This window comes from Leopardus geoffroyi, chromosome C3 (assembly GCF_018350155.1).
Source record: "Leopardus geoffroyi isolate Oge1 chromosome C3, O.geoffroyi_Oge1_pat1.0, whole genome shotgun sequence".
NCBI lineage: Eukaryota > Metazoa > Chordata > Mammalia > Carnivora > Felidae > Leopardus > Leopardus geoffroyi.
In genome coordinates, this window is record NC_059338.1 from 143,672,877 (window position 1) to 143,695,086 (window position 22,210).

A 22,210-nucleotide genomic window follows, 5' to 3' on the forward strand; every position below is an offset into this window, starting at 1 on the left:
GTTCTAGAAAATCCTTTTGAGTGAGTTTCTTCCCCTCCTCTTGTCAAAGATAAAGCTGGGGAAGTGAAGAATTACAAAGGGTTAATCAGTGTAAAGGCAGTAACTGTATCTGCTACCTGGCAATTATCTTCCTAGACTGGGAGACAGAAGCCTGATCCTTCCTGATGATTACATTTCAAAGGAATGGCTTTCAAGTCCTTGAGAAAGGCATTCCTGAGTTGTAGGAGGTACATGTTTGTCCATCTCAGAGGTTCAGAGAGAGAATTCAGAATTGGAACTTCTTTTTAGTAAATGCTCTAAGAAACAGCAGTCAGGGGTTCATGTCAGGTGTTGGCTAGAACAAACATGAAATTCTATCGGCACCCTTCAGCTTTCTCAGACGGGGACGTTAGAGGAGGCTAGGGTCATCCCAGGTGTGAGGTCTTGAGCTGTTAGAAACAATGCTAGTGTTGGTTTAGGTCTTTTAACGTGGGTGAGAGTGTGGAGAAAATCATTTGTGCTGAGAGTCTGTAGTCTTTATGGGGCTCGGTTGAGGCCTAATTGACAAAGAAGTTCAAAGAGGCCTGGCTAAAGTTCAGTCAAGGAGAAATTGCTTGTCACTCTGCCTACCAGAATCACATTATCCTTTAATGTTTAATGCGTATTTATTTTTCTTTATTTATTTATTTACTTAGGAGAGAGAGAGAGAGAGAGAGAGAGCACAGGCTGAGGAGGGGCAGAGAGAGGCAGACACAGAATCTGAAGCAGGCTCTAGGTTCTGAGGTGTCAGCCCAGAGCCCGAGGCAGGGCTTGAACCCACAAATCAGGAGAGCATGACCTGAGCTTAAGTCGGCGCTTAACAGACGGAGCCATCCAGATGCCCCATCCTTTAACGTTTGAAAGAAGAAAACGTGCATGCTGTTTTCTTGCCTTTTTCCAGCCAAAAGTGGTACCTCATAATACCTGTAACTCTTAATATGTATTGTGTACTTCTCATATAGAAAGCTATCACGTTGTGCCTCTTTGCAGTTATATCATCCTGTTTCATCGTGGATCTACTCCTGTATTTGTCTTGGCCACCCGACTAAATCACAGTTTGCTAGAGGTATACTGGGGCTAACGCCTCTGACACGTTTGTACAGTTACAGGTTCTGTGTAGTACTTGGTCACACGGAAGGGACTCAGTGCAAGTTACAGGGTATCCGCACACCCTCACTCCTTCCCAAACGCTTGTAATGAGTGCCCCCTTTATGCATATCATTTTTCCAATGCTGCTGGGATCAAGTTCAGTAAGATCCAGCCCTGGCTTTTATTCCTGGTTCTCCATCTTTCCTTCAGAGATGTCCTGCCACATCCTAGTGAGCTGAAATACTCATTTACCCTGAAGCTTTTAAAAATCTAACTCTGCAGAACCAGATCTGTAAGATAATACATACGTGTTAGCATATATACAGTTTAGAAGTTTGTTATTCTAGAAATCCTTTACAGTCACAGAATCATGCTCAGGATATATGAAGGAGTCATAAACACAGTGAGATACTACTCACTCCCACTAGGATATAGCTATAATCAAGAAGTCAGATAATAACAAGTGCCAGCAAGAATGTGAAGAAATTGGAACCCTTATACCCTGCTGGTGGAAACGTAAAATGGTGCAGCCATTTTAGAAAACAGTTTGGCAGTTTCTCAAGTGTTTAAACGTAGAGTTCCACGACCCAGCAATTCCACTCCTAGGCATGTAGTCAGTAGAAATGAAAACATCCGTCCGTGCAAAAACTTGTACAAGAATGTTCTTAGAAGCATTATTCATAACTGCCAAATGATGAATGGATTAACAAAATGGGGTACGTCCGTACGCTAGGATCTATCTCTCCAGCGATAAAAAGAATAAAGTACAGATACATGAATGAATCTGAAAAACATTCATGCTAAATGAAAGAAGCCAGACATAAAAGGCTACATAACGTACGATTGCATTTATATGAACTGTTGGGGATAGGCAAGTTCATAGACACGGAAAAGTTGATCAGTGCTTGCTTATGCTGGGCTTCGAGGACGTGGGGGTGATAACCGAAGGGTATTGGGGGGGGGGGAGTTCTGCATATCTGCGACCGTGGTAAAAATCACCGAATGGTACACTCTAAATGGGTGAACTGCTTGCTGTGTGAGTTCTAGCTCAACAAAGCCGTTAGAAAAAGAGAGAAAGAGAAGTCATGCGACCAAGCATTTCAACTACCAAGAGATCGAGAGCCCCAAACGGTGTTATTTGGAGTCCCGGTGGCCAGCAACGTGGGGGCAGTCCACGGGCAAGCTTCCGTTTTCACGCGTGCAACATTCAAAACGGGGCTGTGCAGCGGGTGACAGAGCGGGGAACGTTCGGCGCGTAAGCACAGACCGCAGGCTGGCCCGGGTCCTTCCCCCGTACCCGGCGGCCAGGGTGTCGGGCGCCTCGGGTCAGCGCGCGCCCCTCCTCCGGCCTGAGTCACGGCGCCGCGGGAGTCCCCACGCGAACATGCTCCGCTGAGCGCGGCCCGGACGCCGCGGGCCCTGGGGCGCAGCGTCGGGCGGTGGGGCGCCCAGCGGCGCCGCCGCGCGCGAAGCCAGGCCCCCCAGCCGCACTCCCCTCCCGGCCGGGACCTCGCGGGCCGGCTCGCGGGGCCCGCCTCCCAGGCGCGTCCCGGACTCCTCGCGGACTGCAGCGGCGCCCGAGCCGTGCGTCCCCGCGCGCCGGCGCCCTGCCCTCCCTCCATGGCGTTTATCCGGAAGAAGCGGCGGGAGCAGCAGCTGCAGCTCTACTCCAAGGAGAGGTGAGCGCCGGCCCCGGCCTGCGGGCGGAGGCGGGGAGGGCCGGAGCCGGGGTCGGAGGCCGGGAGAGGGGGGCGGGGGGGGGGGCCCGCTCGAGGGGCGGGAGCCGGGTTTCCGGCCGGGCCCCGAGAGGTCGGACCCGGTGTGGGGACCCGGCACAAAGGCCGGGGCCCGGAGCATGCCGGGCGCTCGGGCGGGGGCCGCGGCCGGAGCCCGGGAGCCGGGTCGGGGCCGGGGTCGCGTCCCGGTCCGGTAGCGAGCCGGGCGCAGGTGGGGCCACACGGCTCACCCGGAAGAGGCCGCGAGGGTCCCGCTGCGGACTCCCTCGCGGGCCCCGGCCCGGGACGCGAGCCCTGGCGTTCTCTGGAGGGGTGCGGCTGGCGGTGCGCGGGCCGGCGGCCTCCCCCTGGCCCCCCCGGGTCACCGGCGCCGGGTCCGGGCACTGCGTGGGCGCCGCAGGGGCGTTCCGCCAGGGCTGCCCTCCGCGGTCGGCGACCACCCCGCCTGGGCCGGGACGGACCTGGATACCACGCTTTATTGCGCCTTTTTTTGTCGACTTGTTCAGACGGAAGGCCAAGGCAAGGGCCTGCCCGGCTCCCTGCCCTGCCGGGCCGCGAGGTGGGCCGCAAGAAAGGCCTTATTCTGCGAAAAGCCAAGGGCCACCCCACAAACGTGTTGTACCGAGCAATGGGTCTCATTGTATACAAGACAAGTGCATTGGAAGGCTTTGCATTCAGACGCGAGGTGAGGCACAGCAGTCATTATCCCCAGGTCCCAGTGGGGATTTGGGGTCCCGCGAGCTCAATCAAATGATCTCTGAGCGGCAGCACCCGTTTAGTTTCTGATTCTCCGCCTCCAAGGGAAGTCATTTCTAAAAAGGTCACTTCTGCCCTAAGTAAATTACTGGTGAGCGAAATAGCTTGCTGAATTTCGGGTCTGTGGTCTCAGGTGTCAAAAGGAACTGGGAACGAATTATTTTACGGTTGTCATTTTGATGGTGAGAATAAGTTATCTAGGAGTTCTGCTAGCCTGTCACGTTGTTGTGTGATCGGCGGTGGAAGGAAACAAGAATTTTCCTTTACCTTTGAAGGTCTTTCAGCTGGGCTAAATTCAGTTTGCATACGACAAATGAACAGGAGGAGAAAAGCAAAGTTTTATGACTTGTCCGCAGAGGCCCAATATTAAAATAGAGACCTAAAGAAATGACCAAGGCAGGCAGTTCTTTTACGTTTCAGACAAAGAGACAATACATTTGTGAGGAATTGACAGGATAAAGAAAACAGGTGTTTGGGAGCTTTAATTAGTAGGGAATTCAAGGCAGAATTTAGGCTGAGGTAGTAGATTGGGGGGGCGGGGGGAAATAAGGTTTGTTTCTACAGCTTTCTTGGCTTTAAAGGCCCTATCTGTGGTGATAAAGATGTCTTTTTGTTTCTTAGTAGGGAGGGTATTTCTCATTTGGAAGATTTCTGTTCCTGATTTCAGGCGGGAGGAGGGTCTGAGTGTCCCTGCATTGGCTATTTCTTAAGTAACTTTTATGGAAAATATGCCGCAGGGGCACGTTTTGGGACAGCCTGCCCTTGGCCTCTACAGTGGACACCAACAAAGCAGATTATACATGGAAATACAGGTGGAGACTTTAAGGTTTGCGTGATCTTACAACATCCACACCTGTTTTATAGATGTTGATTTGATCCGTTTTGTCCAAACATTCATATCCTTTTCTAATCTATAATGTTGGCCTGGCCAGGATATCCATAGGTTGAAATTTCATTCCCCACTGTAGAGAAGAAGATGAGATGTATCAAAAAAACATATCTCGGATATGGCTTTCAAGAATGTTTCTGGTTTTGTGATTAGCCTTTTATCCACAGAAACGCCTTTTTTTTTTTTTTTTTTTAATGTTTGTTTCTTTTTGAGAGAGGGAGAGAGAGAGACAGAGTGTGAGCAGGTGAGGGGCAGAGAGAGAGGGAGACAGAATCCGAAGCAGGCTGCGGGCTCTGAGCTGTCAGCACAGAACCCAATGTGGGGCTCGAACTCACAAACCATGAGATTATGACCTGAGCCAAATTCGGATGCTTAACCGATTGAGCCATGCAGGCATCCCCAGAAACGCTTGTTTTTTAAATAATGACTGGACCCTAAATAAAGTAACTCATACTTGTAGAGGCTCTTCTGACTTCATTTATAATGCTTGTTTCATTTGGAAGGAGCTTGAGTAGAGTTTCTTTGTTCTGTACCAACACCGTTAAGAATTGGGGGTATTCTGTATTAAATAGATGGATGTTCGAATTTGCATTGTAAGAACTTAGAAACACTTGAATTGCCATCATGTTCTCTGATCAAAGAGTTATTTGTAACAATTCTGTGGCCTCTTTCATAAGAGGAAAACCTGTTTTCTTTAGATTTGTCAGTTCATTCAATAGCTGTAATTTTTGCTTAATTTGCTTAGTTTATACAGCTCTACAATGTCGCACAAATCTTAAAGTCTGCACTTGCCGTATCAGGAATCTGAAGACGTTGGTGCCATATATCTTAGAGTTATTTGGATCTTACTTACTGACTGCCCACGTTTTTTAATACTCTGCTTTCCGACTTTGCAACCTTGGGCTGATGAGTGGACTTTAACCCTGAAGGTGTCCGTAGAGTACCAGTTGAATGAAAGGAATCTGTCTCACAAGCAGATGTAGGCTAGAACCACGCAGTCTCTATAAATCTTAGAATTCACTCTGAAAGACAAGGCGATTTATTTATTTATTTATTTATTTATTTATTTATTTATTTATTTTTTCAACGTTTATTTATTTTTGGGACAGAGAGAGACAGAGCATGAACGGGGAAGGGCAGAGAGAGAGGGAGACACAGAATCGGAAACAGGCTCCAGGCTCTGAGCCATCAGCCCAGAGCCCAGCGCGGGGCTCGAACTCACGGACCGCGAGATCGTGACCCGGCTGAAGTCGGACGCCCAACCGACTGCACCACCCAGGCGCCCCGACAAGGCGATTTATTTTAAAGCAACTTCATTTCCGGAGTGCCTGGGTGGCTCGGTCGGTTGAGCATCCGATTCTTAGTTTAGGCTCAGGTCATGATCTCAGGGTTCCTGAGATCCAGCCCTGTGTTGGGCTGTGTGCCAACGATGCAGAGCCTGCTTGGGATTCTTTCTCTCCCTCTCTATCTGCCCTACCCCTGCTCGCTCTCTCTCAAAATAAATAAATAAACTTTAAAAAGCAAACTTTATTTCTGCACAGATTTTTCCTAGCTCATCCCTTTGTGGCAATAAACACCAATTAGCACAGTGATTGATACAGGCCATTTGCTCAAGCATACCCAAGAGAACTGTTTCTTTCCTTGGGACTCCTTCGGAGGTGACCCTTAATAAAAGGCCTCGCCTCTCATGCTGCTTTAGAGATTTTAGATTTCTGCCACTACCCAGTAATAACCTCAGAAAAGGAGAAACCTGAAGTTAGCATTTATTTCTTTTAGTATTAAATTGATGCTACTGCATTTAGAGTAAGTGATATTTCTACAAAGATAGAAGCAGAGAGACCGGTTGGGAGATTCTTGGTGGCTGAGACCAAAGCGGAGGCAGAAGAAATGGAGAAAAGTGTATGGATTTTACACTTAGGAGATGTTCTTAGGAGGTGGAATTGACAGGTCTTGGTGTGGTAGATTTCATGTAGGAGGCAACGGAGAAAGAATCCCAGCTAGAGTTGTCAAATAACATACAGGATGCCCAGTTAAATGAATTTCAGGTGAATAATGAAAAATCTTTTAGTGCAAGTATGTCCCATGCAATATTTGCTACATACTTATATTAATTTTTTTGTAATGTGTCTGAAATTCAGATTTAACTAGGTATCCTGTATTTTTGTTTGCTCAGCCTGGCAGTCCTACACTCAGGTTTCTGGCTTGACCAGCTGTACAGTAGTACCATTTATTAGTCATGTTTGTAAAGAATGCTTTGGGAATTTTCGGTAGTGTATCAGAAAATGAAGAGATACTTGGTCATTAAAAGTACATTAGTATCCTGGTTAAGATTTAGATGCCAGGAACTATATTGATTTTACTGGTTTTTAAAAATGTGTTAAATAAACTGAGCCGGGGTGGCTCAGTTGGTTAAGTGTTTGACTATTCGTTTTAGTTCAGGTCATGATCTCGCAAGTTTGTGAGTTCGAGCCCCACATCAGACTCCGTAGTGACAGTGCGGAGCCTGCTTGGGATTCTCTCTCTCCTCTTCTTTCTCTGCCCGTCCCTGCTCACTGTCTCTGTCTCTCTCTCAAAAATAAATAAACTTAAAATAAATAAAATAAACATTAAAAATGTTAATTAAAAAATGTGCTGTTTAGGTCTTAATGAAGATCAGTGGAAAACATTTTTAAAAGGCAACTCGTGTCTTTCTTTGGAGTTGTTGGAAATAACGCATACAGTGGGTTAGCAGATAAGGATATTTTACAAACTGCTGCATTTAAGATTTTTATATTTTAAGATTTAGGAGTAGGCTAACTGTTAAATATTTTTATCTTCACATCTAGAGTGGTATGATGGAAGAATAGCTATTTTTTCTGGGGTGATACGGAAATTTAGATAACCTAAGGCATACTCTATTGGGGAGTCAAATTTTTCTCTAAGGTTGTACAGCAAATTACTTAGCTGTAGCTTACAAGCTGTCATTCTAGGATAAAACGTTAGTGATCGTGAATTCTATATTGGGCACACGTTTCATTAATACTTTTACAGACACTTCTTCGAATTCATCTTTGCCTCAAACATTCCATGGGTGTTTAATTCTCTTGGTTATGCTGATACCAAATTTCTTGGCTGATATTAAATATCTTCAAGTCTTATCAGTTGATCCTGTATTTATTATACTAATGATGCTGGTTGAGAGGGCCAAGTGACTTGCTGTACTCCTGTTTATTCTTTCATTTCTGAGACTGAGCATCCCATTCTTTCAGTATCTCAATTGGGATGTGCCCGGTGTTGAATTTGGAGACTTAACTGCAGAATCAGCAGTTAGAATGCTGAAGGGTTGAAGGAAATCTGCCTGTGACTCAGAAATAGGGTGTGTTTTTCTCACATAAAAGCAAACAAAAAAACAGTGGGAGAAAAAATAAATGCTGTAAATATTTTGAGTAATTTAGAATTTACATTGGCTTTACCCAAACTACATTACTAGCCCTTCACCTTATGCCCTCATTGCTATCTGACATTAATTTCCTCCAAAATGGCTACCATTTAAATTTTTTTTTTTTTTTCAACGTTTATTTATTTTTGGGACAGAGAGAGACAGAGCATGAACGGGGGAGGGGCAGAGAGAGAGGGAGACACAGAATCGGAAACAGGCTCCAGGCTCCGAGCCATCAGCCCAGAGCCTGACGCGGGGCTCGAACTCCCGGACCGCGAGATCGTGACCTGGCTGAAGTCGGATGCTTAACCGACTGCGCCACCCAGGCGCCCCTAAGAAGACACAAGAGAATGCTCATACATTTTGAGTGGATTTGCTCTATGATTTTCATTAAGGAAAAAAAAATTTTTTTAATGTTTATTTATTTTTGAGAGAGAGAGAGAGAGGCAGAGTGGGGGGGGGGGGGGAGACAGAGGATCCAAAGCTGGCTGTGCACTAACAGCAGTGAACCCGATGCAGGGCTTGAACTCATGAACCATGAGATCATTACCTTAGCCAAAGTTGGACGCTCAAACTCACCTAGCTTCCTAGGCGCCCCAAGAAAATCTTTTTTAATTTTGTTTTAATGTTTATTTAATTTTGAGAGAACAGAGTGTGAGCAGAGGAGGGGCAGAGAGAGAGGGAGACACAGAATCCAAAGTAGGCTCCAGGCTCCAAGCTGTCAGCACAGAGCCTGACGCGGGGCTCGAACTCACAGATCGTGAGATCATGACCTGAGCCGAAGTCGGACGCCCAACCCACTGAGCCACCCAGGTGCGCCCCCAAGAATTTTTTTTTCATGTGATATAAAATGGGTATGGCCATTTAATGAATTCATTGCTTGTTTTATTTTCCTATATACCATTGTGATTTCATCTTTTACCCATCAGACATGTAAAATTGTGATTTAACATTTATAACTCAAAAGATTTTGAAAATTATTTTGTTTTTTATTTTTAATTTGTGTTTAGTGAGTAAGGTCTGTATGATACTAATGCTTTGAAATTATTATGACTTAGATTATAGTTGTTCTTCACAAACTGATGTGAGGTTGAAAATAGATGTACATTAATATTGGTATAATATCTGTATATCTGTTATGTTAATCTTGTTAATTGTGTTTAGATCTTCTTTTTCCTTAATGAATTTTTTTTGATTGACTTACCAGTTACCGAGAGATGCTTCATGATGCAAACTTTGACTAATATTTCCATCAGTTTTTGCTTATATTTTCAGGGGTTGTTATTAAGTATGTAAGTTTAAAATTGGTATCTTACAAAATTGAATCTTTAGTCAGTATATGATGACTTCTTCTAGGAATTTTTTTTTTTTTTTTCTGTTTTGTTTGAGATTAATATAACTATCAGTTTTGTTTGGGTTATTTGCATTATATGGAATTTTTCTTTTTTTTTACTTTCAACTTTTCTGTGTCCTTAGGTTTTAGACGTGTTTTTTACAAATAGTTTTATAGTTGGAGTCTTTAATAATTCATTTTTTAATAATTTTTGTCTTGAAAGATTAATTTAGTCCATTTATATTTATTATCATACAGATATATTTGGATTTATTTTTATTTTTTTATTTTGTTCTTTAATTTTTTCTTATTTTTCCTTCATTTGGATTAAGACTCTGTTCTCTTTCATCTTTCCTGAAGAATATGGTAACTTATATATTCTGTTTCTGTTTTACTAGAGCTTACCTTGAAATTTTAACATTTATATTTAGCTTAAGATCTGAAGCTAATCATTCTCTTACCATCCCACCCCCCTCCCCGCCACCTTCCTAACAATATAAGGACCTTGGAATACTTCTGTCCCATCCAAATTATAGTCTCTTATTGTCTAGTATTTTCAGTCTGTATTTTAAGCCTATAAATTAGATTTTACAATTGTCTAGTTTATGTTTATATAGTTTTACATGCATGTTTACGATTGTCTTAGTTCAGCATTCCTTCTTGCCTATCATATCTTCCATGTAGAATTATTTTCTTTTTCCTGAAGAATATCCTTTAGAAGTTCCCCTAATGGTACTAAACTCTTCTTGTCTGTCTGAACATGTGCTTATGTTCTTGTTTTAGAAATCAGTTTTGCTAGATGTATACTTTTGGCCCTTGAACAAAAGGGGGTTTGGGACACCAACCCCCTGCGCAATCAAAAATCTATGACAAAATCTTTGACTCTCCCAAAACTTAACTATTAGATAGCCTACTGTTGACTGGAAGCCTCACCAATAACAAACAGTTGATTAACACGTATTTTGTGTATCATATGTATTATATACTGTATCCTTACAATAATGTAAACTAGAGAAGAAATGTCATCAAGAAAATTATAAGGAAGACAAAATACCTCTACAATACTGTGGTATATGTATTGAAAAAAATCCACATGTAAGTGGGTCAGCACAGTTCAAACCCATGTTGTTTGGGGGTCAACTGTAATTTTCTCAGCATTTTGAAGATTGCGCAAATGAAGGGAGATATCCAGGGAATATGCACCCGACTTGCTGAAGCATTTTTTGGTGGAGGGGATCTCAGCTCCCAAACTAAGAGAAAAGGTGTGCCTTGCCCCAAGGTACAGCTCTTAGCTACCTAGTAAGATCAGGCTTCAGACTCCAGGAGAAACCTGGCCCCCATGGAATGACCAGGAGCCAGGAAACAGTAGAGCTGTGTTGTGATGGAGACTTGACTCACCATCCAGCTCAGCGTTTGTGGCTATGCGTTGGCCTCGCCCCTTCTCTGACCTGACTGGGGCTGTTAAGCCTTGCACTTGAGCCCATATGATATGGCAGGATAGGGACAGGATTTGTTGTATTTGTGCCCATGGTTAAGAAACCACCAGCACTTTCCCTGGGGTCCAAGCCTTGCATTTGTCTGGACTGTTTGCCTTTGACACAGAAGCATAGTGGGTTTGTGTGGAGCTTTGCAGGAGGCTACTTTTTATTCTAGAGGAGACCAGCCTGCCACAAACCTCTATCATTTTTTTGAAAACAATTTTTTTTTTTAATTTTTTTTAACGTTTATTTATTTTTGAGACAGACAGAGACAGAGCATGAACAGGGGAGAGGCAGAGAGAGAGGGAGACACAGAATCTGAAACAGGCTCCAGGCTCTGAGCTGTCAGCACAGAGCCCGACGCGGGGCTCGAACTCATGGACTGTGAGATCATGACCTGAGCCGAAGTCAGACACTCAACCGACCAAGCCACCCAGGCGCCCCTGAAAACAATTTTTAATGTTTGTTTATTTTTGAGAGAGAGAGAGAAAGAGACGACTGTGAGTGAGGGAGGGGTAGAGAGGGGGGAGACACAGAATCTGAAGCAGGCTCCAGGCTCCAGGCTGTCAGCACAGAGCCCAACGCGGGGCTCGAACTCAGGAACTGTGAGATCATGACCTGAGCCGAAGTCGGTCGCTTAACCGACTGGGCCACCCAGGCACCCCACAACCCCCTATCATTTAAGTCTGATTGTTCTTTGTAACATTGATTGTTCTCTGTCTTTTCTCTGGCTGCTTTTAAGATCTCCTCTTTGTAGTGCTTTGCTGTTTGTCTGTGTAAAAATTTCTTTTTATTCACCTGTCCTGATTGGTATTTCAAAAGCTGAAACAGTTTTAGAAAATTTGGAGCCAGGTCTTCAGCTCTTAGGATATTACTTTTATTTCTCGTAAAGTCTCTTTAATATGTATTTTTCTGTGCTGCCTTGTGGACTCTTTAAATCTATCTTACAATTTACATTTTTTTCTCTAGTTGCCTAATTTGCTGTCTATATCATTAGTTTGTTCTAATTTCGATTATTTTTAAATTTCTAGTTTTGGGGGGGGGTCATTTATAACTGCCTGATCAGTTTTGATAAAAGTCCGTTTCTTTGTTATACTTTTGATGTCCTTCTGTTTTTTAAACTTCTCTATTGGAGTGCTTAGATATAGGAAATAAGCTATCTGTAGCTTATACAGGTTTGATTGAATAGTCTGTTGCTTGTTTTGAGCCTCATTCAGTAATTTTGTTCCTTATTTTATGATTTTTTGATTGTGTCTTCTTGTTCCTTGGAAGCTTCTTCTTGGGAGTTCTTGCAGACCTGGATTTAAGGTGGAGTTTTCTAGAAAGTATTTGCGTTCATTTCTGCCTGGGGTGCTGGGAGAGACCACACTGGTTTGTCTGGAGTTTTATTGGGCTAAATAAGTAGTGTGAATTCTATCCCCAGATGTGTATCAAGACAGGCTGGTAAGGTTTCACATTCTCAAGGAAGACTGACTTTGTCCCCAGCCCAGCCAGAGCCTGGGTCCTACCATCTCCCTCTGAGGAAGGGTGGGAGGTGGTTTTTGTTTCCATCCTTCAAGGGTATTAACTTTAGGGATTCTGGCTTTCTCTACCCCTGTCCCCCTTCCCACTGTCCCCTCAGGACGCAGGGCATATAAGTGCAGGCTCTCTAATACTCAGAGTTGGGCAAACACCCAGGGGAAAAGACTGCTCCAATGCCTGCTAACTTCTCTCTTCTGAAGCTTTTCCTCACTTTCCCATCACCTCAGCCAAGCATTTGAAAAGAGATTTCAGTAATTGATCCAGCAATTTTAGAGGCTCTGTACTGAGATTGTTTCTCTGGACGTGTAATCTGCCATAATGTCTGAAATGGGATTCCTGCTGATTTGTGTAAGCCTGGGTTTATTTAGTAAATCTATAAACCCGCTGGTTAAGAAGAGGCTTGAGGTAATCTAATTTGTCTCCCTCCCCTCAATTTTATAGTAAAGTGATTTGACTAAAAGTCTAATGGCCAAGTCACGGCTGAACTAGGGCTAGAAAAGATACTGTCCTATCCAAGCCCATCTCCTGTGCCACCACAGCGTCCTGCTTCTGTTTTAAAATGAGGTCTACTTATTTTTATGGTATCTCAGAAATGTAGAATGACTGAGGAACGATCGAAGCCTGGTGTACGTGGCTGTTGGTTAGCATCTGTTGTCCTCGGGGTAATCCACGGGCTGGTGGCATCAGCACTGCCTCAGAGCTCCTTGGGAAATGCGCAGTCTCAGGCTGTGCCCCAGATCTCTCGCATCTGAACCTGCACTTTAACGTGATCCCCGGATGATCGCACACACATTCACGTTGGAGAAGCACTGTTCTAGAGAACGGTAATTAAGTATTCCTCTTTTTCTTTTCTTTTCTTTTTTTTTTTCTTTTTGGTTTCTTTGAACTATGCTTCTCGACAGTTTAGGGAGTGCTCATGGAGCATCCTCCCTTGATGAGGAAATTGAAAGTCTTCGAGAGCGTAGGTGATAGTTTTGCCATTTGTTCTCGAAGATAGTTGAGACTTGAGAGCAGAAGTGACTGGCTTTACGGATGGTCAATGAAAGGGATTTCGATATCTGAACCATCTTGTCCAGGAAGTAACTGCATCTCACAAAGTCAGAGGAGAATGTAATTTCCTAGAGTCTGGCCAAGGACTAGAGTTTTAAACTTACTCCCAAGGGAAAGGATCACAAGGGCAGATGAAATGGTGATACTGGTTACACTGGAGGACAGCAGGTAGGAGATGAAATGCTACTCCAAGGAAGAAGGGGCAGTAATTTACATGAGAAGACGATGGGTTCAAGACCTAGAAATAACATTTAGTCACACAGATGTCTCTGTGCAATCGTGTGGACCATGAATGATAAAATGAGTTGAATTTTATTACAGAAGATGATTAATGGTGTGTCTTCGATGATGCTGAAGCTTGGCAGGACAGGACTCCAGATTGGAAACTAGTGCTGAAAAGCTGCAGAGCTATACAAAAGGAAAGACCTGTCAGGAAGTGAGGCAGGGCACCCAAATGTCAAGAAGTACAACTGCAGGGGAATCCATGACCAGAGGGGGAAACACCCAGGGAACTTACTGGAAAGAGGAGCAGAGATCATTGCATTCACTTGTTATAAGGCACCTGAGTGAGTGGAAAAAAATGGCGGATGTGTACCTCATGTAGATTGAAAACAGGAAATAGCACCCAGAAAATGACAAGAGACCTTACTTAGTCGATGCTTAGTGAGATAGTTATTGTTTCTTGAGTTTCCTTGTTGAAATGTTGATTTATCTTAAGACAGAGAGCTTGAAAACTGTGAAATTCTGAATATTAAAGAGAAATTACTTAATTAAGTAGCAGTGCTGGAAACCTTCAGGAAAAGCAGTCCATAGCAAGTTATTTGTTGTTGAAGCCCAGGGTCGGGATCAAGAAGGATTCTGTCATACATAGAATCTAGACTTTTAGAAGACAGATACTGAAAGTTTCAATGAAGAAAAAAAAGATAGGCATTTTTACTGGACTGTTCTGGAATGGATATTGATCCAGGAAGTTGTGAAACTGTCAAAAATAAAATTCAGAACATTCATGCCAAATGGTCTTTGGTAAAGAGTTACAGAAAATCAGACAAACAACTAAACGTAGGATGGTTGTACAGGTAGTGTTCCTCTGAGCTTACAATTTTTTTTAAAAAAATGTTTATTTTTGAGAGAGAGACACTGCACAAGCCAGGGCAGGGGAGAGAGAGAGGGAGAAACAGAATCCCAAGCAGGCTCCAGGCTCTGAGCTGTCAGCACAGGGCCTGATGCGGGGCTCGAACTGCAAGCTCATGACCTGAGGTGAAGTCAGATGCTTAATCGACTGAGCCACCCAGGCTCCTCTGAGCTTTTATATATATATATAGATCCATATCTATAGATCTATATATAATATATATATTATATATATATATATATAAAATAGTGTGTGTGTGTGTATGTATGTATATATATATATATGGTGTGAAGCAGGAAGGGCAACAACCAGGGACAGTTTAAGAGGATGTCACAGACCTACACAATTAGCAAAAAGAAAGTTAAAGCCCCAAATGGGAATGAGTGGTGGCTTTAAAAACTGCTATAGATTAAAAAAAATTTTTGTAAGTTTCCTGATGTTGAATTTAAATAAGCAGGCTGCTGCGTAGGGCTCAGGCCGCTACTGTAAAATTGATTTATAACAGAGAAAGTGGTTCTTATTTTATACTCTGTCATGACACGAACCTTCAGACTGAGAGTAACAGAATAAGCCTACGTAAGACGGGTGAAAACGTGTGCCCTCCCCTGCTGTAAGCTGCTGGGAGGGTTGGCGTTTGGGACCACAGGATCGTTTCCGTGATCTAGGAACTTTGGAAGGTGCAGAAAGAGCCTACGTGCATAAGCAGGCTTAGTGCGACTTCTAGATCAGATGGATTGTTTATAAACCACTAGAAGAGGAAGTCGTTGCCACCGGTCTCTAGCATGAATCCACTGTAAAGTCACATCTTGCACGTCTCTTTTGACAGCATTCTGACTGGTCGGTCAGGAACATCCAGTAGATTAGTTCATCCGAACTTCGTCAGAGAATAAGGTTTGCTCTTGTGATGTCTTTTAACAGAATCAAGAAGGGAGAAATTCATGTTAGTATGACAGGTGGGATAATATGTGTGTGAGTGACTGTATTCAGACCGTCAAATGTCTTATTGGGGAAACGTTTCTAATGGTGAGTCAAGGACTGTGTTCTCGCCTCGTTTGTTGAGCGTTTTTCTTAACATCCTCGTTTTCGGAGCCATTTTAGGAAGCTGACCCAAAATGCCCAGTTCAGTTAAACCAACTCTCTAACTGGTAGGGGCACTGGAATCTAGCTTAATCCAAGCATGGCGTCAGGGTATCCAGAGTAGACATGGCAGATACAGGACTCTCGTGCCCCTTCCTGTGCCCGTGCACACATCACTGAGGCCTCGGGACCTTTTCTCCCATTGAGCACGTAACATAATTCTCCTCAACACAGCGAAGCCTGTTGTACAGCTCCAACCGAGAGAACTAATCAACTAGAACAATCTTCTGGATCCATCATGCATACTGTTCATCAGTGGAGTGTTGGGTAGGGGCTGAGTGGGCATGAACACAAGGTTGCCGTCAGGGCTGCCTAGGGTGAGCTTATTTTATGCTATTGGTTAAGTGTTGAATGGTATCCTTTAAAATTTAGGTGACGTGAGGATGGGACAGCATCTTTTTCAAGAAAGTTAAGTTGCCGAGTGAGTGAATTTATCAGGAGAATCTGAAGAGCCCACCACACCTCTGTAAGACAGATTAAACTGAGGAATCCCAGGGGCAGGGCCAAGCGCCTTGTAAAGAAATCATTTAAAGTTATATAAGCGATTTCACAGAACCTTTTCCTCCAGGGGATGTGGTTTAAAAGTCATTGTTCAAAATACCGAGAAACCTTATTGGAACCATTTTTACATACAAAAATTTTAAAGCAGGCATAACTAAACACTTGAGTAGAGAGAAAAATAAACTCAGAAAAACTCCTTCATCCTTTAACTTTAAATAATTTGGTTCTGTCCCTTTACCATGTGTTTTACGTTTCTTACAAAGTATGAATATTGGTAAATTAAGCAGGATACAAGTTACTTAGCAAATGATGACTCCAGTTCTATAATGGTTGATACTATTTTTTTTAATTGTGGTAAAAAATACATAGCATAGTTTTACTGTCATAACCATTTTCAAGTGTATAGTACAGTAGTGTTAAGTGTGTTCACATTGTTGTGCAGCAGATCTCTAGAACTTTTCCGTCTTGCAAACCGGGAGCTCTGTACCCACTGAAAAGCAACTCCCTGAAAAAAGCTGTTCTACTTTTCCCTTTACCGCCAGCTCCTAGCAACGGCCATTCTGTTTTTTCTTGGTGAGAGTTTGTCTACTTCAGATACTTCGGAATTTTGTAGTATTTGCTTTTTTGTGACTGGCTTATTTCACTAGCATAATGGTTCATCCATGTTGTAGCATAAGACAGGACTTCCTTCTTTTTGAAAGCTGAATAATACTCCATTGTATGCATATATCCCATCTTCTTTATCCATTCATCATTGATGGACATTTAGGTTGTAAACAGCGCTGCAGTGAGCCTGGTTATGCTCACTTGATACCTTGAGGTCCCCTTTTCCATTCTTTTGGATAAATACCCGGAAGTGGGACTGTGGATTGCTTGGTAGTTCTTTTTTTAATTTTTGAGAGAACCTCTACACTGTTTTCCATGCAGCTGCCCCATTTTACATTCCTGCCAGCAGTGGGCAAGGGTCCCCATTTCTCCACATCCTTGCCAACGTTTGTTTTCTTCTTCTTCTTCTTCTTCTTCTTCTTCTTCTTCTTCTTCTTCTTCTTCTTCTTCTGAATGGTGTGCAAGGCTATCTCTCATTTGTGGTTTTGGTTTGCATTTTCCTGGTGATTACTGATATTGGGTATCTTTTCATACACTTTTCAGCCATTTGTATATCTTCTTTGGAGAAGTGTCTATTAAAGTCCTTTGCTCATTCTTAAATTGGGTTAAGTTTTGTTGTTGAGCTGTAGGAGTTCTTTATATATTCTGAGTAGTAACTCCTTACCAGATATATGGTTTGTAAATATTCTTTCCAGTTCTTTAGGTTGTCTTCTCATTCTGTTGATTATTTTCTTTGCTGCACAGGAGTTTTTAAGTTTCAGGTGGTCACATTCATTTATTTTTGCTTTTGTTGCCGGTGCTTTTGGTGTCCTGTCCAAGAAATCATTGCCAAATCAATGTCAAATGATCTTTAAAAGTGTTCCAAGGCCACCCAATAAGAAAAGGACAGGGGCGCCTGGGTGGCGCAGTCGGTTAAGCGTCCGACTTCAGCCAGGTCACGATCTCGCGGTCCATGAGTTCGAGCCCCGCGTCGGGCTCTGGGCTGATGGCTCAGAGCCTGGAGCCTGTTTCCGATTCTGTGTCTCCCTCTCTCTCTGCCCCTCCCCCGTTCATGCTCTGTCTCTCTCTGTCCCAAAAATAAATAAACGTTGAAAAAAAATTTAAAAAAAAAAAAAAAAAAAAAAAAAAGAAAAGGACAGTCTTTTCATGGGGCGCCTGGGTGGCTCAGTCAGTTGAGCATCCAACTTTAGCTCAGGTCATGATCTCGGAGTCTGGGAGTTCGAGCCCTGCGTCGGGCTCTGTGCTGACAGCTCAGAGCCTGGAGCCTGCTTTGGGTTCTGTGTCTCCCTCTCACTCTGCCCCTCCCTCGCTCACACTCTGTCTCTCTCTCAAAATAATAAATAAATATTAAAAAAGTTTTTAAAGAAAAGGACAATCTTTTCAACAAATGGTGCTGGGAAAACTGGATTTCCACATGCAAAGGAATGAAGTTGGGCCCTGACTTTAAAATCACATACAAAAATTAACTCAAAATGGATTGAAGGCCTAAAATGCAAGACCTGAAAATACAAAACTCCTAGGAGACTTGGAGGGAAGCTTCATGACACTGGATTTGGCAATGATTTCTGCAGATCACTTTGGGTAGTATGGATGTTTTTAACAATATTAAGGATAGGATTATATATGTATGTATGTTTATTTTTCTTTTTTAAAAAACTTAGTGTATAATATAATTATTCCACAAGCCTGTACATTACTCAGTGCTCATCACAGGTGTATTCTTAAATCCCTTTTCCTATTTCAGCCACTCCCCACCCCCTCCCCTCTGGCAGTCACCAGTTCTCTGTATTTAAGAGTCTATTTTTTTCTTTCTCTCTTTATCCTGTATTCATTTGTTGTGTTTCTTAAATACCACATATGAGTGAAATCATATGGTATTTGTCTTTCTTTGTTTTATTTTGTGTAATTTAATACCCTCTAGATTCATCCATGTTGTGGCAAAGGATAGGGTTATATTTTAATAATTATATGGAAGAGCCGATTGTCTATGAAGGTTCTTTGTGCTTCATAGCAATAAAATTGTGCCATTGTCTTACTAAAGATACTTATCTTATTTTACCTTTTCTCTTAAGAGGAGGAGTGGGGACCAAGAAGGGGAAGGAAGGATTATATAGCTCCAGCCCAAGCAAAGGTTTTTAGGTCATTAAGCCACAAGCTAAAGACAAGGGCCAAGGTAACTAGGAAGTATGTCTCTGATTTAAACCTTCGTGGAAATTATCTGAAGCATCAAAGGACCATTCTAGCAATCCTAACTCTTGTGATTGTATTCAACTTCAGAATAAGAATTAATAGTGAGCATTTTCCTTTGAGCTCTGGCATTTTAGCCAATGATTAATTCTTGTTCATGGACTTAAAGACATAGAATAGGCTAATAAAGAGTTACCTATGAGGATGGTAAAGCTGGTTCCTGCTGTCATTATTTTTAATTTATGAGTTATTTGTCTTTTGGTTCAGGTTTTCTTTGTAATGAGCAATGTCTTGTTGTCTGGATGTAATGGCTTTTTTGTAAGTATATTATAGGTTTTTGAGCTCCTGTTCTCTGTATTATGTCTAGAACTTCACATTGTGTTCTTCCGCTTGCTTTGCTCTAGTTCCTTCATGTTAGAGCCTGGTGATCTTGAGTTATCCGTTCGTATTTAAGCATGAAGCATGTAATTCTGTGTCACTCTGGGCAGGCCCTTTCTGGTGGGCTCCAGTAAAGGATGATATTGTAGAGACCCGGCTCCTTCAAGTACTCCTATCCATAGGTCTTTTCTCTAAAGCCAGTTGGTTTTTTTCTAAAAATAATCTGCCAAACTGTTGCTTGGAGTGGTTATGTGTTCCTACTTTTTCCTTAGTCACTCTCTTTTCACGCCGTACGTAGCCTTGCTCTCCACTGTGCTTGGTGTCTGCTTTGGAGCCTCTTACTCAGTTTTTGTCTAGAAAAACCTGTGCCAGAGCGAAGTAGGATAGGCATCAGGGGAGGAATCTGGGCTACTGACTCATTCAGACTTCGGGCCATGCCCCCCATGCTTCCTCTCTATCTTCTTGGTACCTGATTCCTGCAATTTCAGGACTTTTTGGAAGTCCTGTGACTTGAGTTGGTTTTCTACTGATTGGTATCTTCTACTGGAGGCATCTGCCGTTCTGGTTTCCGATCACTGCCGACTCCTCCCATCTGCTTTCCATTTCTTACATATTTGTTGCTCTTGTCTTTGTGACTCTTCAGTTTTCTTTGGTCTGAGGTCTTACAATTTAAAAAATATTTTCATTCACATTTTAGTGGAGTAGAGATAGCACACATGCTTGATCTGCTATGTGTATCAGAGATACCTTCCTCCAACCACCAGACCTCCAGTCCCACACTGCCCGTGAGAGCTTTTCCTGACCCAGAGAATGCCGCCAGTGTTGCCCGATGTCACCACAGAACAGACAAAACACTTATTTTCAGTTATTTGCCATGTGTTTATTTCTGTGGCCATACAACTGAATTCATACTTTTAAAGCACTTAAAACTTTTAAAAGATCTACATTTCAGTCCTCTTCTGTTCAGTTTACTTACTTACTCAACACCAAAGCATTGGACTGTATCTAAAGATCTGACTCTCAGAATCATATGATCTTGTGGAAGTCGTAAGATAAACCCAACTAACCAGAAGGTGGAACACTAGAATGGGAGGCGGGGTGCAGTCTGAAGGGGAGGTGGGGACGTCTGGTGGTCAGTCAGAGGAAACAAAGGATGAAAAAACTCCATAGATGGGAAAGCCCCAGGTTTTGTTCAGGCAAGAATAAGTTTTATTTCAAAAAATTGGGGGGTTCTCAGGCACCTGGGTGGCTCAGTCGGTTGGGGGTCCGACTTCGGCTCAGGTCATGATCTCATGGTTCGTGGGTTCAAGCCCCGCATCCAGCTCTGTGCTGACAGCTCAGAGCCTGGAGCCTGCTTCGGATTCTGTGTCTCCCTCTCTCTCTGCCCCTCCCCTGCTCTTGCTCTCTCTGTCTCTCTCTCTCTGTCAAAAGTAAATAAACATTTTTAAAAATTTTCATTATAAAATAAAATTTGGGGGTTCTCCTAAAGGAGTTAAAAAATCCACTTGTAAATCATTTTGTGTTATTTTTGGCTTGGCCAGGTAGGTCTGTCTGTCGCTTTCTCCCAGTGACTAGAGAAGGGTTTCTGGTATAGGATCTACACTTAATAAGTATTTGTTGATTTAACGAATGGAAAAACGCTTTGAGAACAGATGCTTTAAATATTCTGCTTTCTTAAAAAAAAAAATAAACATGAGGTTTTGTTTTGTTTGCTCTGGTTTTTCCAAATTTAGATTTTCCTTGCTCCTACTTAACTTGGAGGAATACTACTTTGAACAACATACAGCTTATCATATTCAGAACAAGGGTCGTTACAACGAAAGGTAAGGAAGATTTTTGGATGTTTACAGAGTCACAGACCTTTTCCTTGCCTGATATTTTAAAAATTAAATGTGTGATCTTGCAGATTCTCCCCCCTTTTGTACTGGGAACATAATGAGAAAGGAGGCCTTATAAGTTGCTGTCATACTTCAGATTTTTCTAAAGCTAAGAAGTAGTGTATATGAATTCCTCTAATATGGGTACTTAAATCAGCTGGATAGGACTCGGCTTCATTAGTCCATCTTTTTTCTTTTCATGTATCACTTTTGTACTTATACTCTCAATTATTTGGGTTATGGTGTTATAAGGTAATGATCATAAAACACCAGAGTGGCATAAAAATCAGTACTTTCAAAATGAATAATTTGATCTGAAGTAGAAGTGAAATCAGTTTTCTGTATATTGTAATAGTTACAGCTTATTGCTATAAAAACAGATTCAGTTTCTTTGGCCATACCTTTTGAAAGCTGTGTACAAAAATTTATAATGAAATCTTTTGTTTAAAATACCAACTTGGAATGCATAAAATCAGAGTTGTTGCAGCAAAGTTGTTTTTGCTTATGGTTTCCTTTGAGAGATGTCCCTTAACAAATACAGGCCACAACTTGAACATGCTTTGATACTAGTTAAACTCTTTAATTTTTATTGTTCTTCAGGTTTTATTTTGAAAGGACCATCAAAGCCGTGTGGTATTTGTTTGAATACAACCTAAAGTGAAAATTACTTAGCTTTTTGTTTGGGAGAAGTGGCTAAGTCTAAGTCTGGGGCAGGAAGGGTACAAGTTGACCCTGGAGAGTCTGTCCTATTGGGGAGGAAGGCAGGCATCAGAAACTACTGTGCATTGAATGTCTGTTTCTTTAGCATTCAAATTAGATGATTACTATTCCTTGAAAGTAGGACCTTGTTTTCTTACTTCTGGAATTTTGCTCATATTCTTTTCCTTAATTTCATACCTTTGTTTTTCCTCCCAATACTCCTCTGCCCTATATCATAACAATGTCTTGCTTAAAATTAAGTACGGTAAAACCTTGATTTGTGAGCATAATTCGTTCTGGAAACATACTTGTAGTCCAAAGCATTTGTACATTAAAGCAAATTTCCCCATAAGAAATAACAGAAACTGAGATGATTCATTCCACAACCCAAAAATATTCCTATAA

General features: G+C 42.4%; 1 protein-coding gene across 1 annotated transcript in view; it reads left to right on the forward strand.

The window, feature by feature from the left end:
• Positions 1-2,354: 2,354 nt before the first annotated feature.
• Positions 2,355-22,210, forward strand: part of NSMAF (neutral sphingomyelinase activation associated factor) — a 62,449-nt gene continuing 42,593 nt past the window's right edge. Inside the window, exons 1-2 of the mRNA XM_045455166.1 lie at positions 2,355-2,786; positions 20,963-21,052. Of these exons, the coding sequence (XP_045311122.1) occupies positions 2,728-2,786; positions 20,963-21,052 (149 nt within the window). The 5' untranslated portion in view covers positions 2,355-2,727. The remainder of the gene's footprint in view (positions 2,787-20,962; positions 21,053-22,210) is intronic.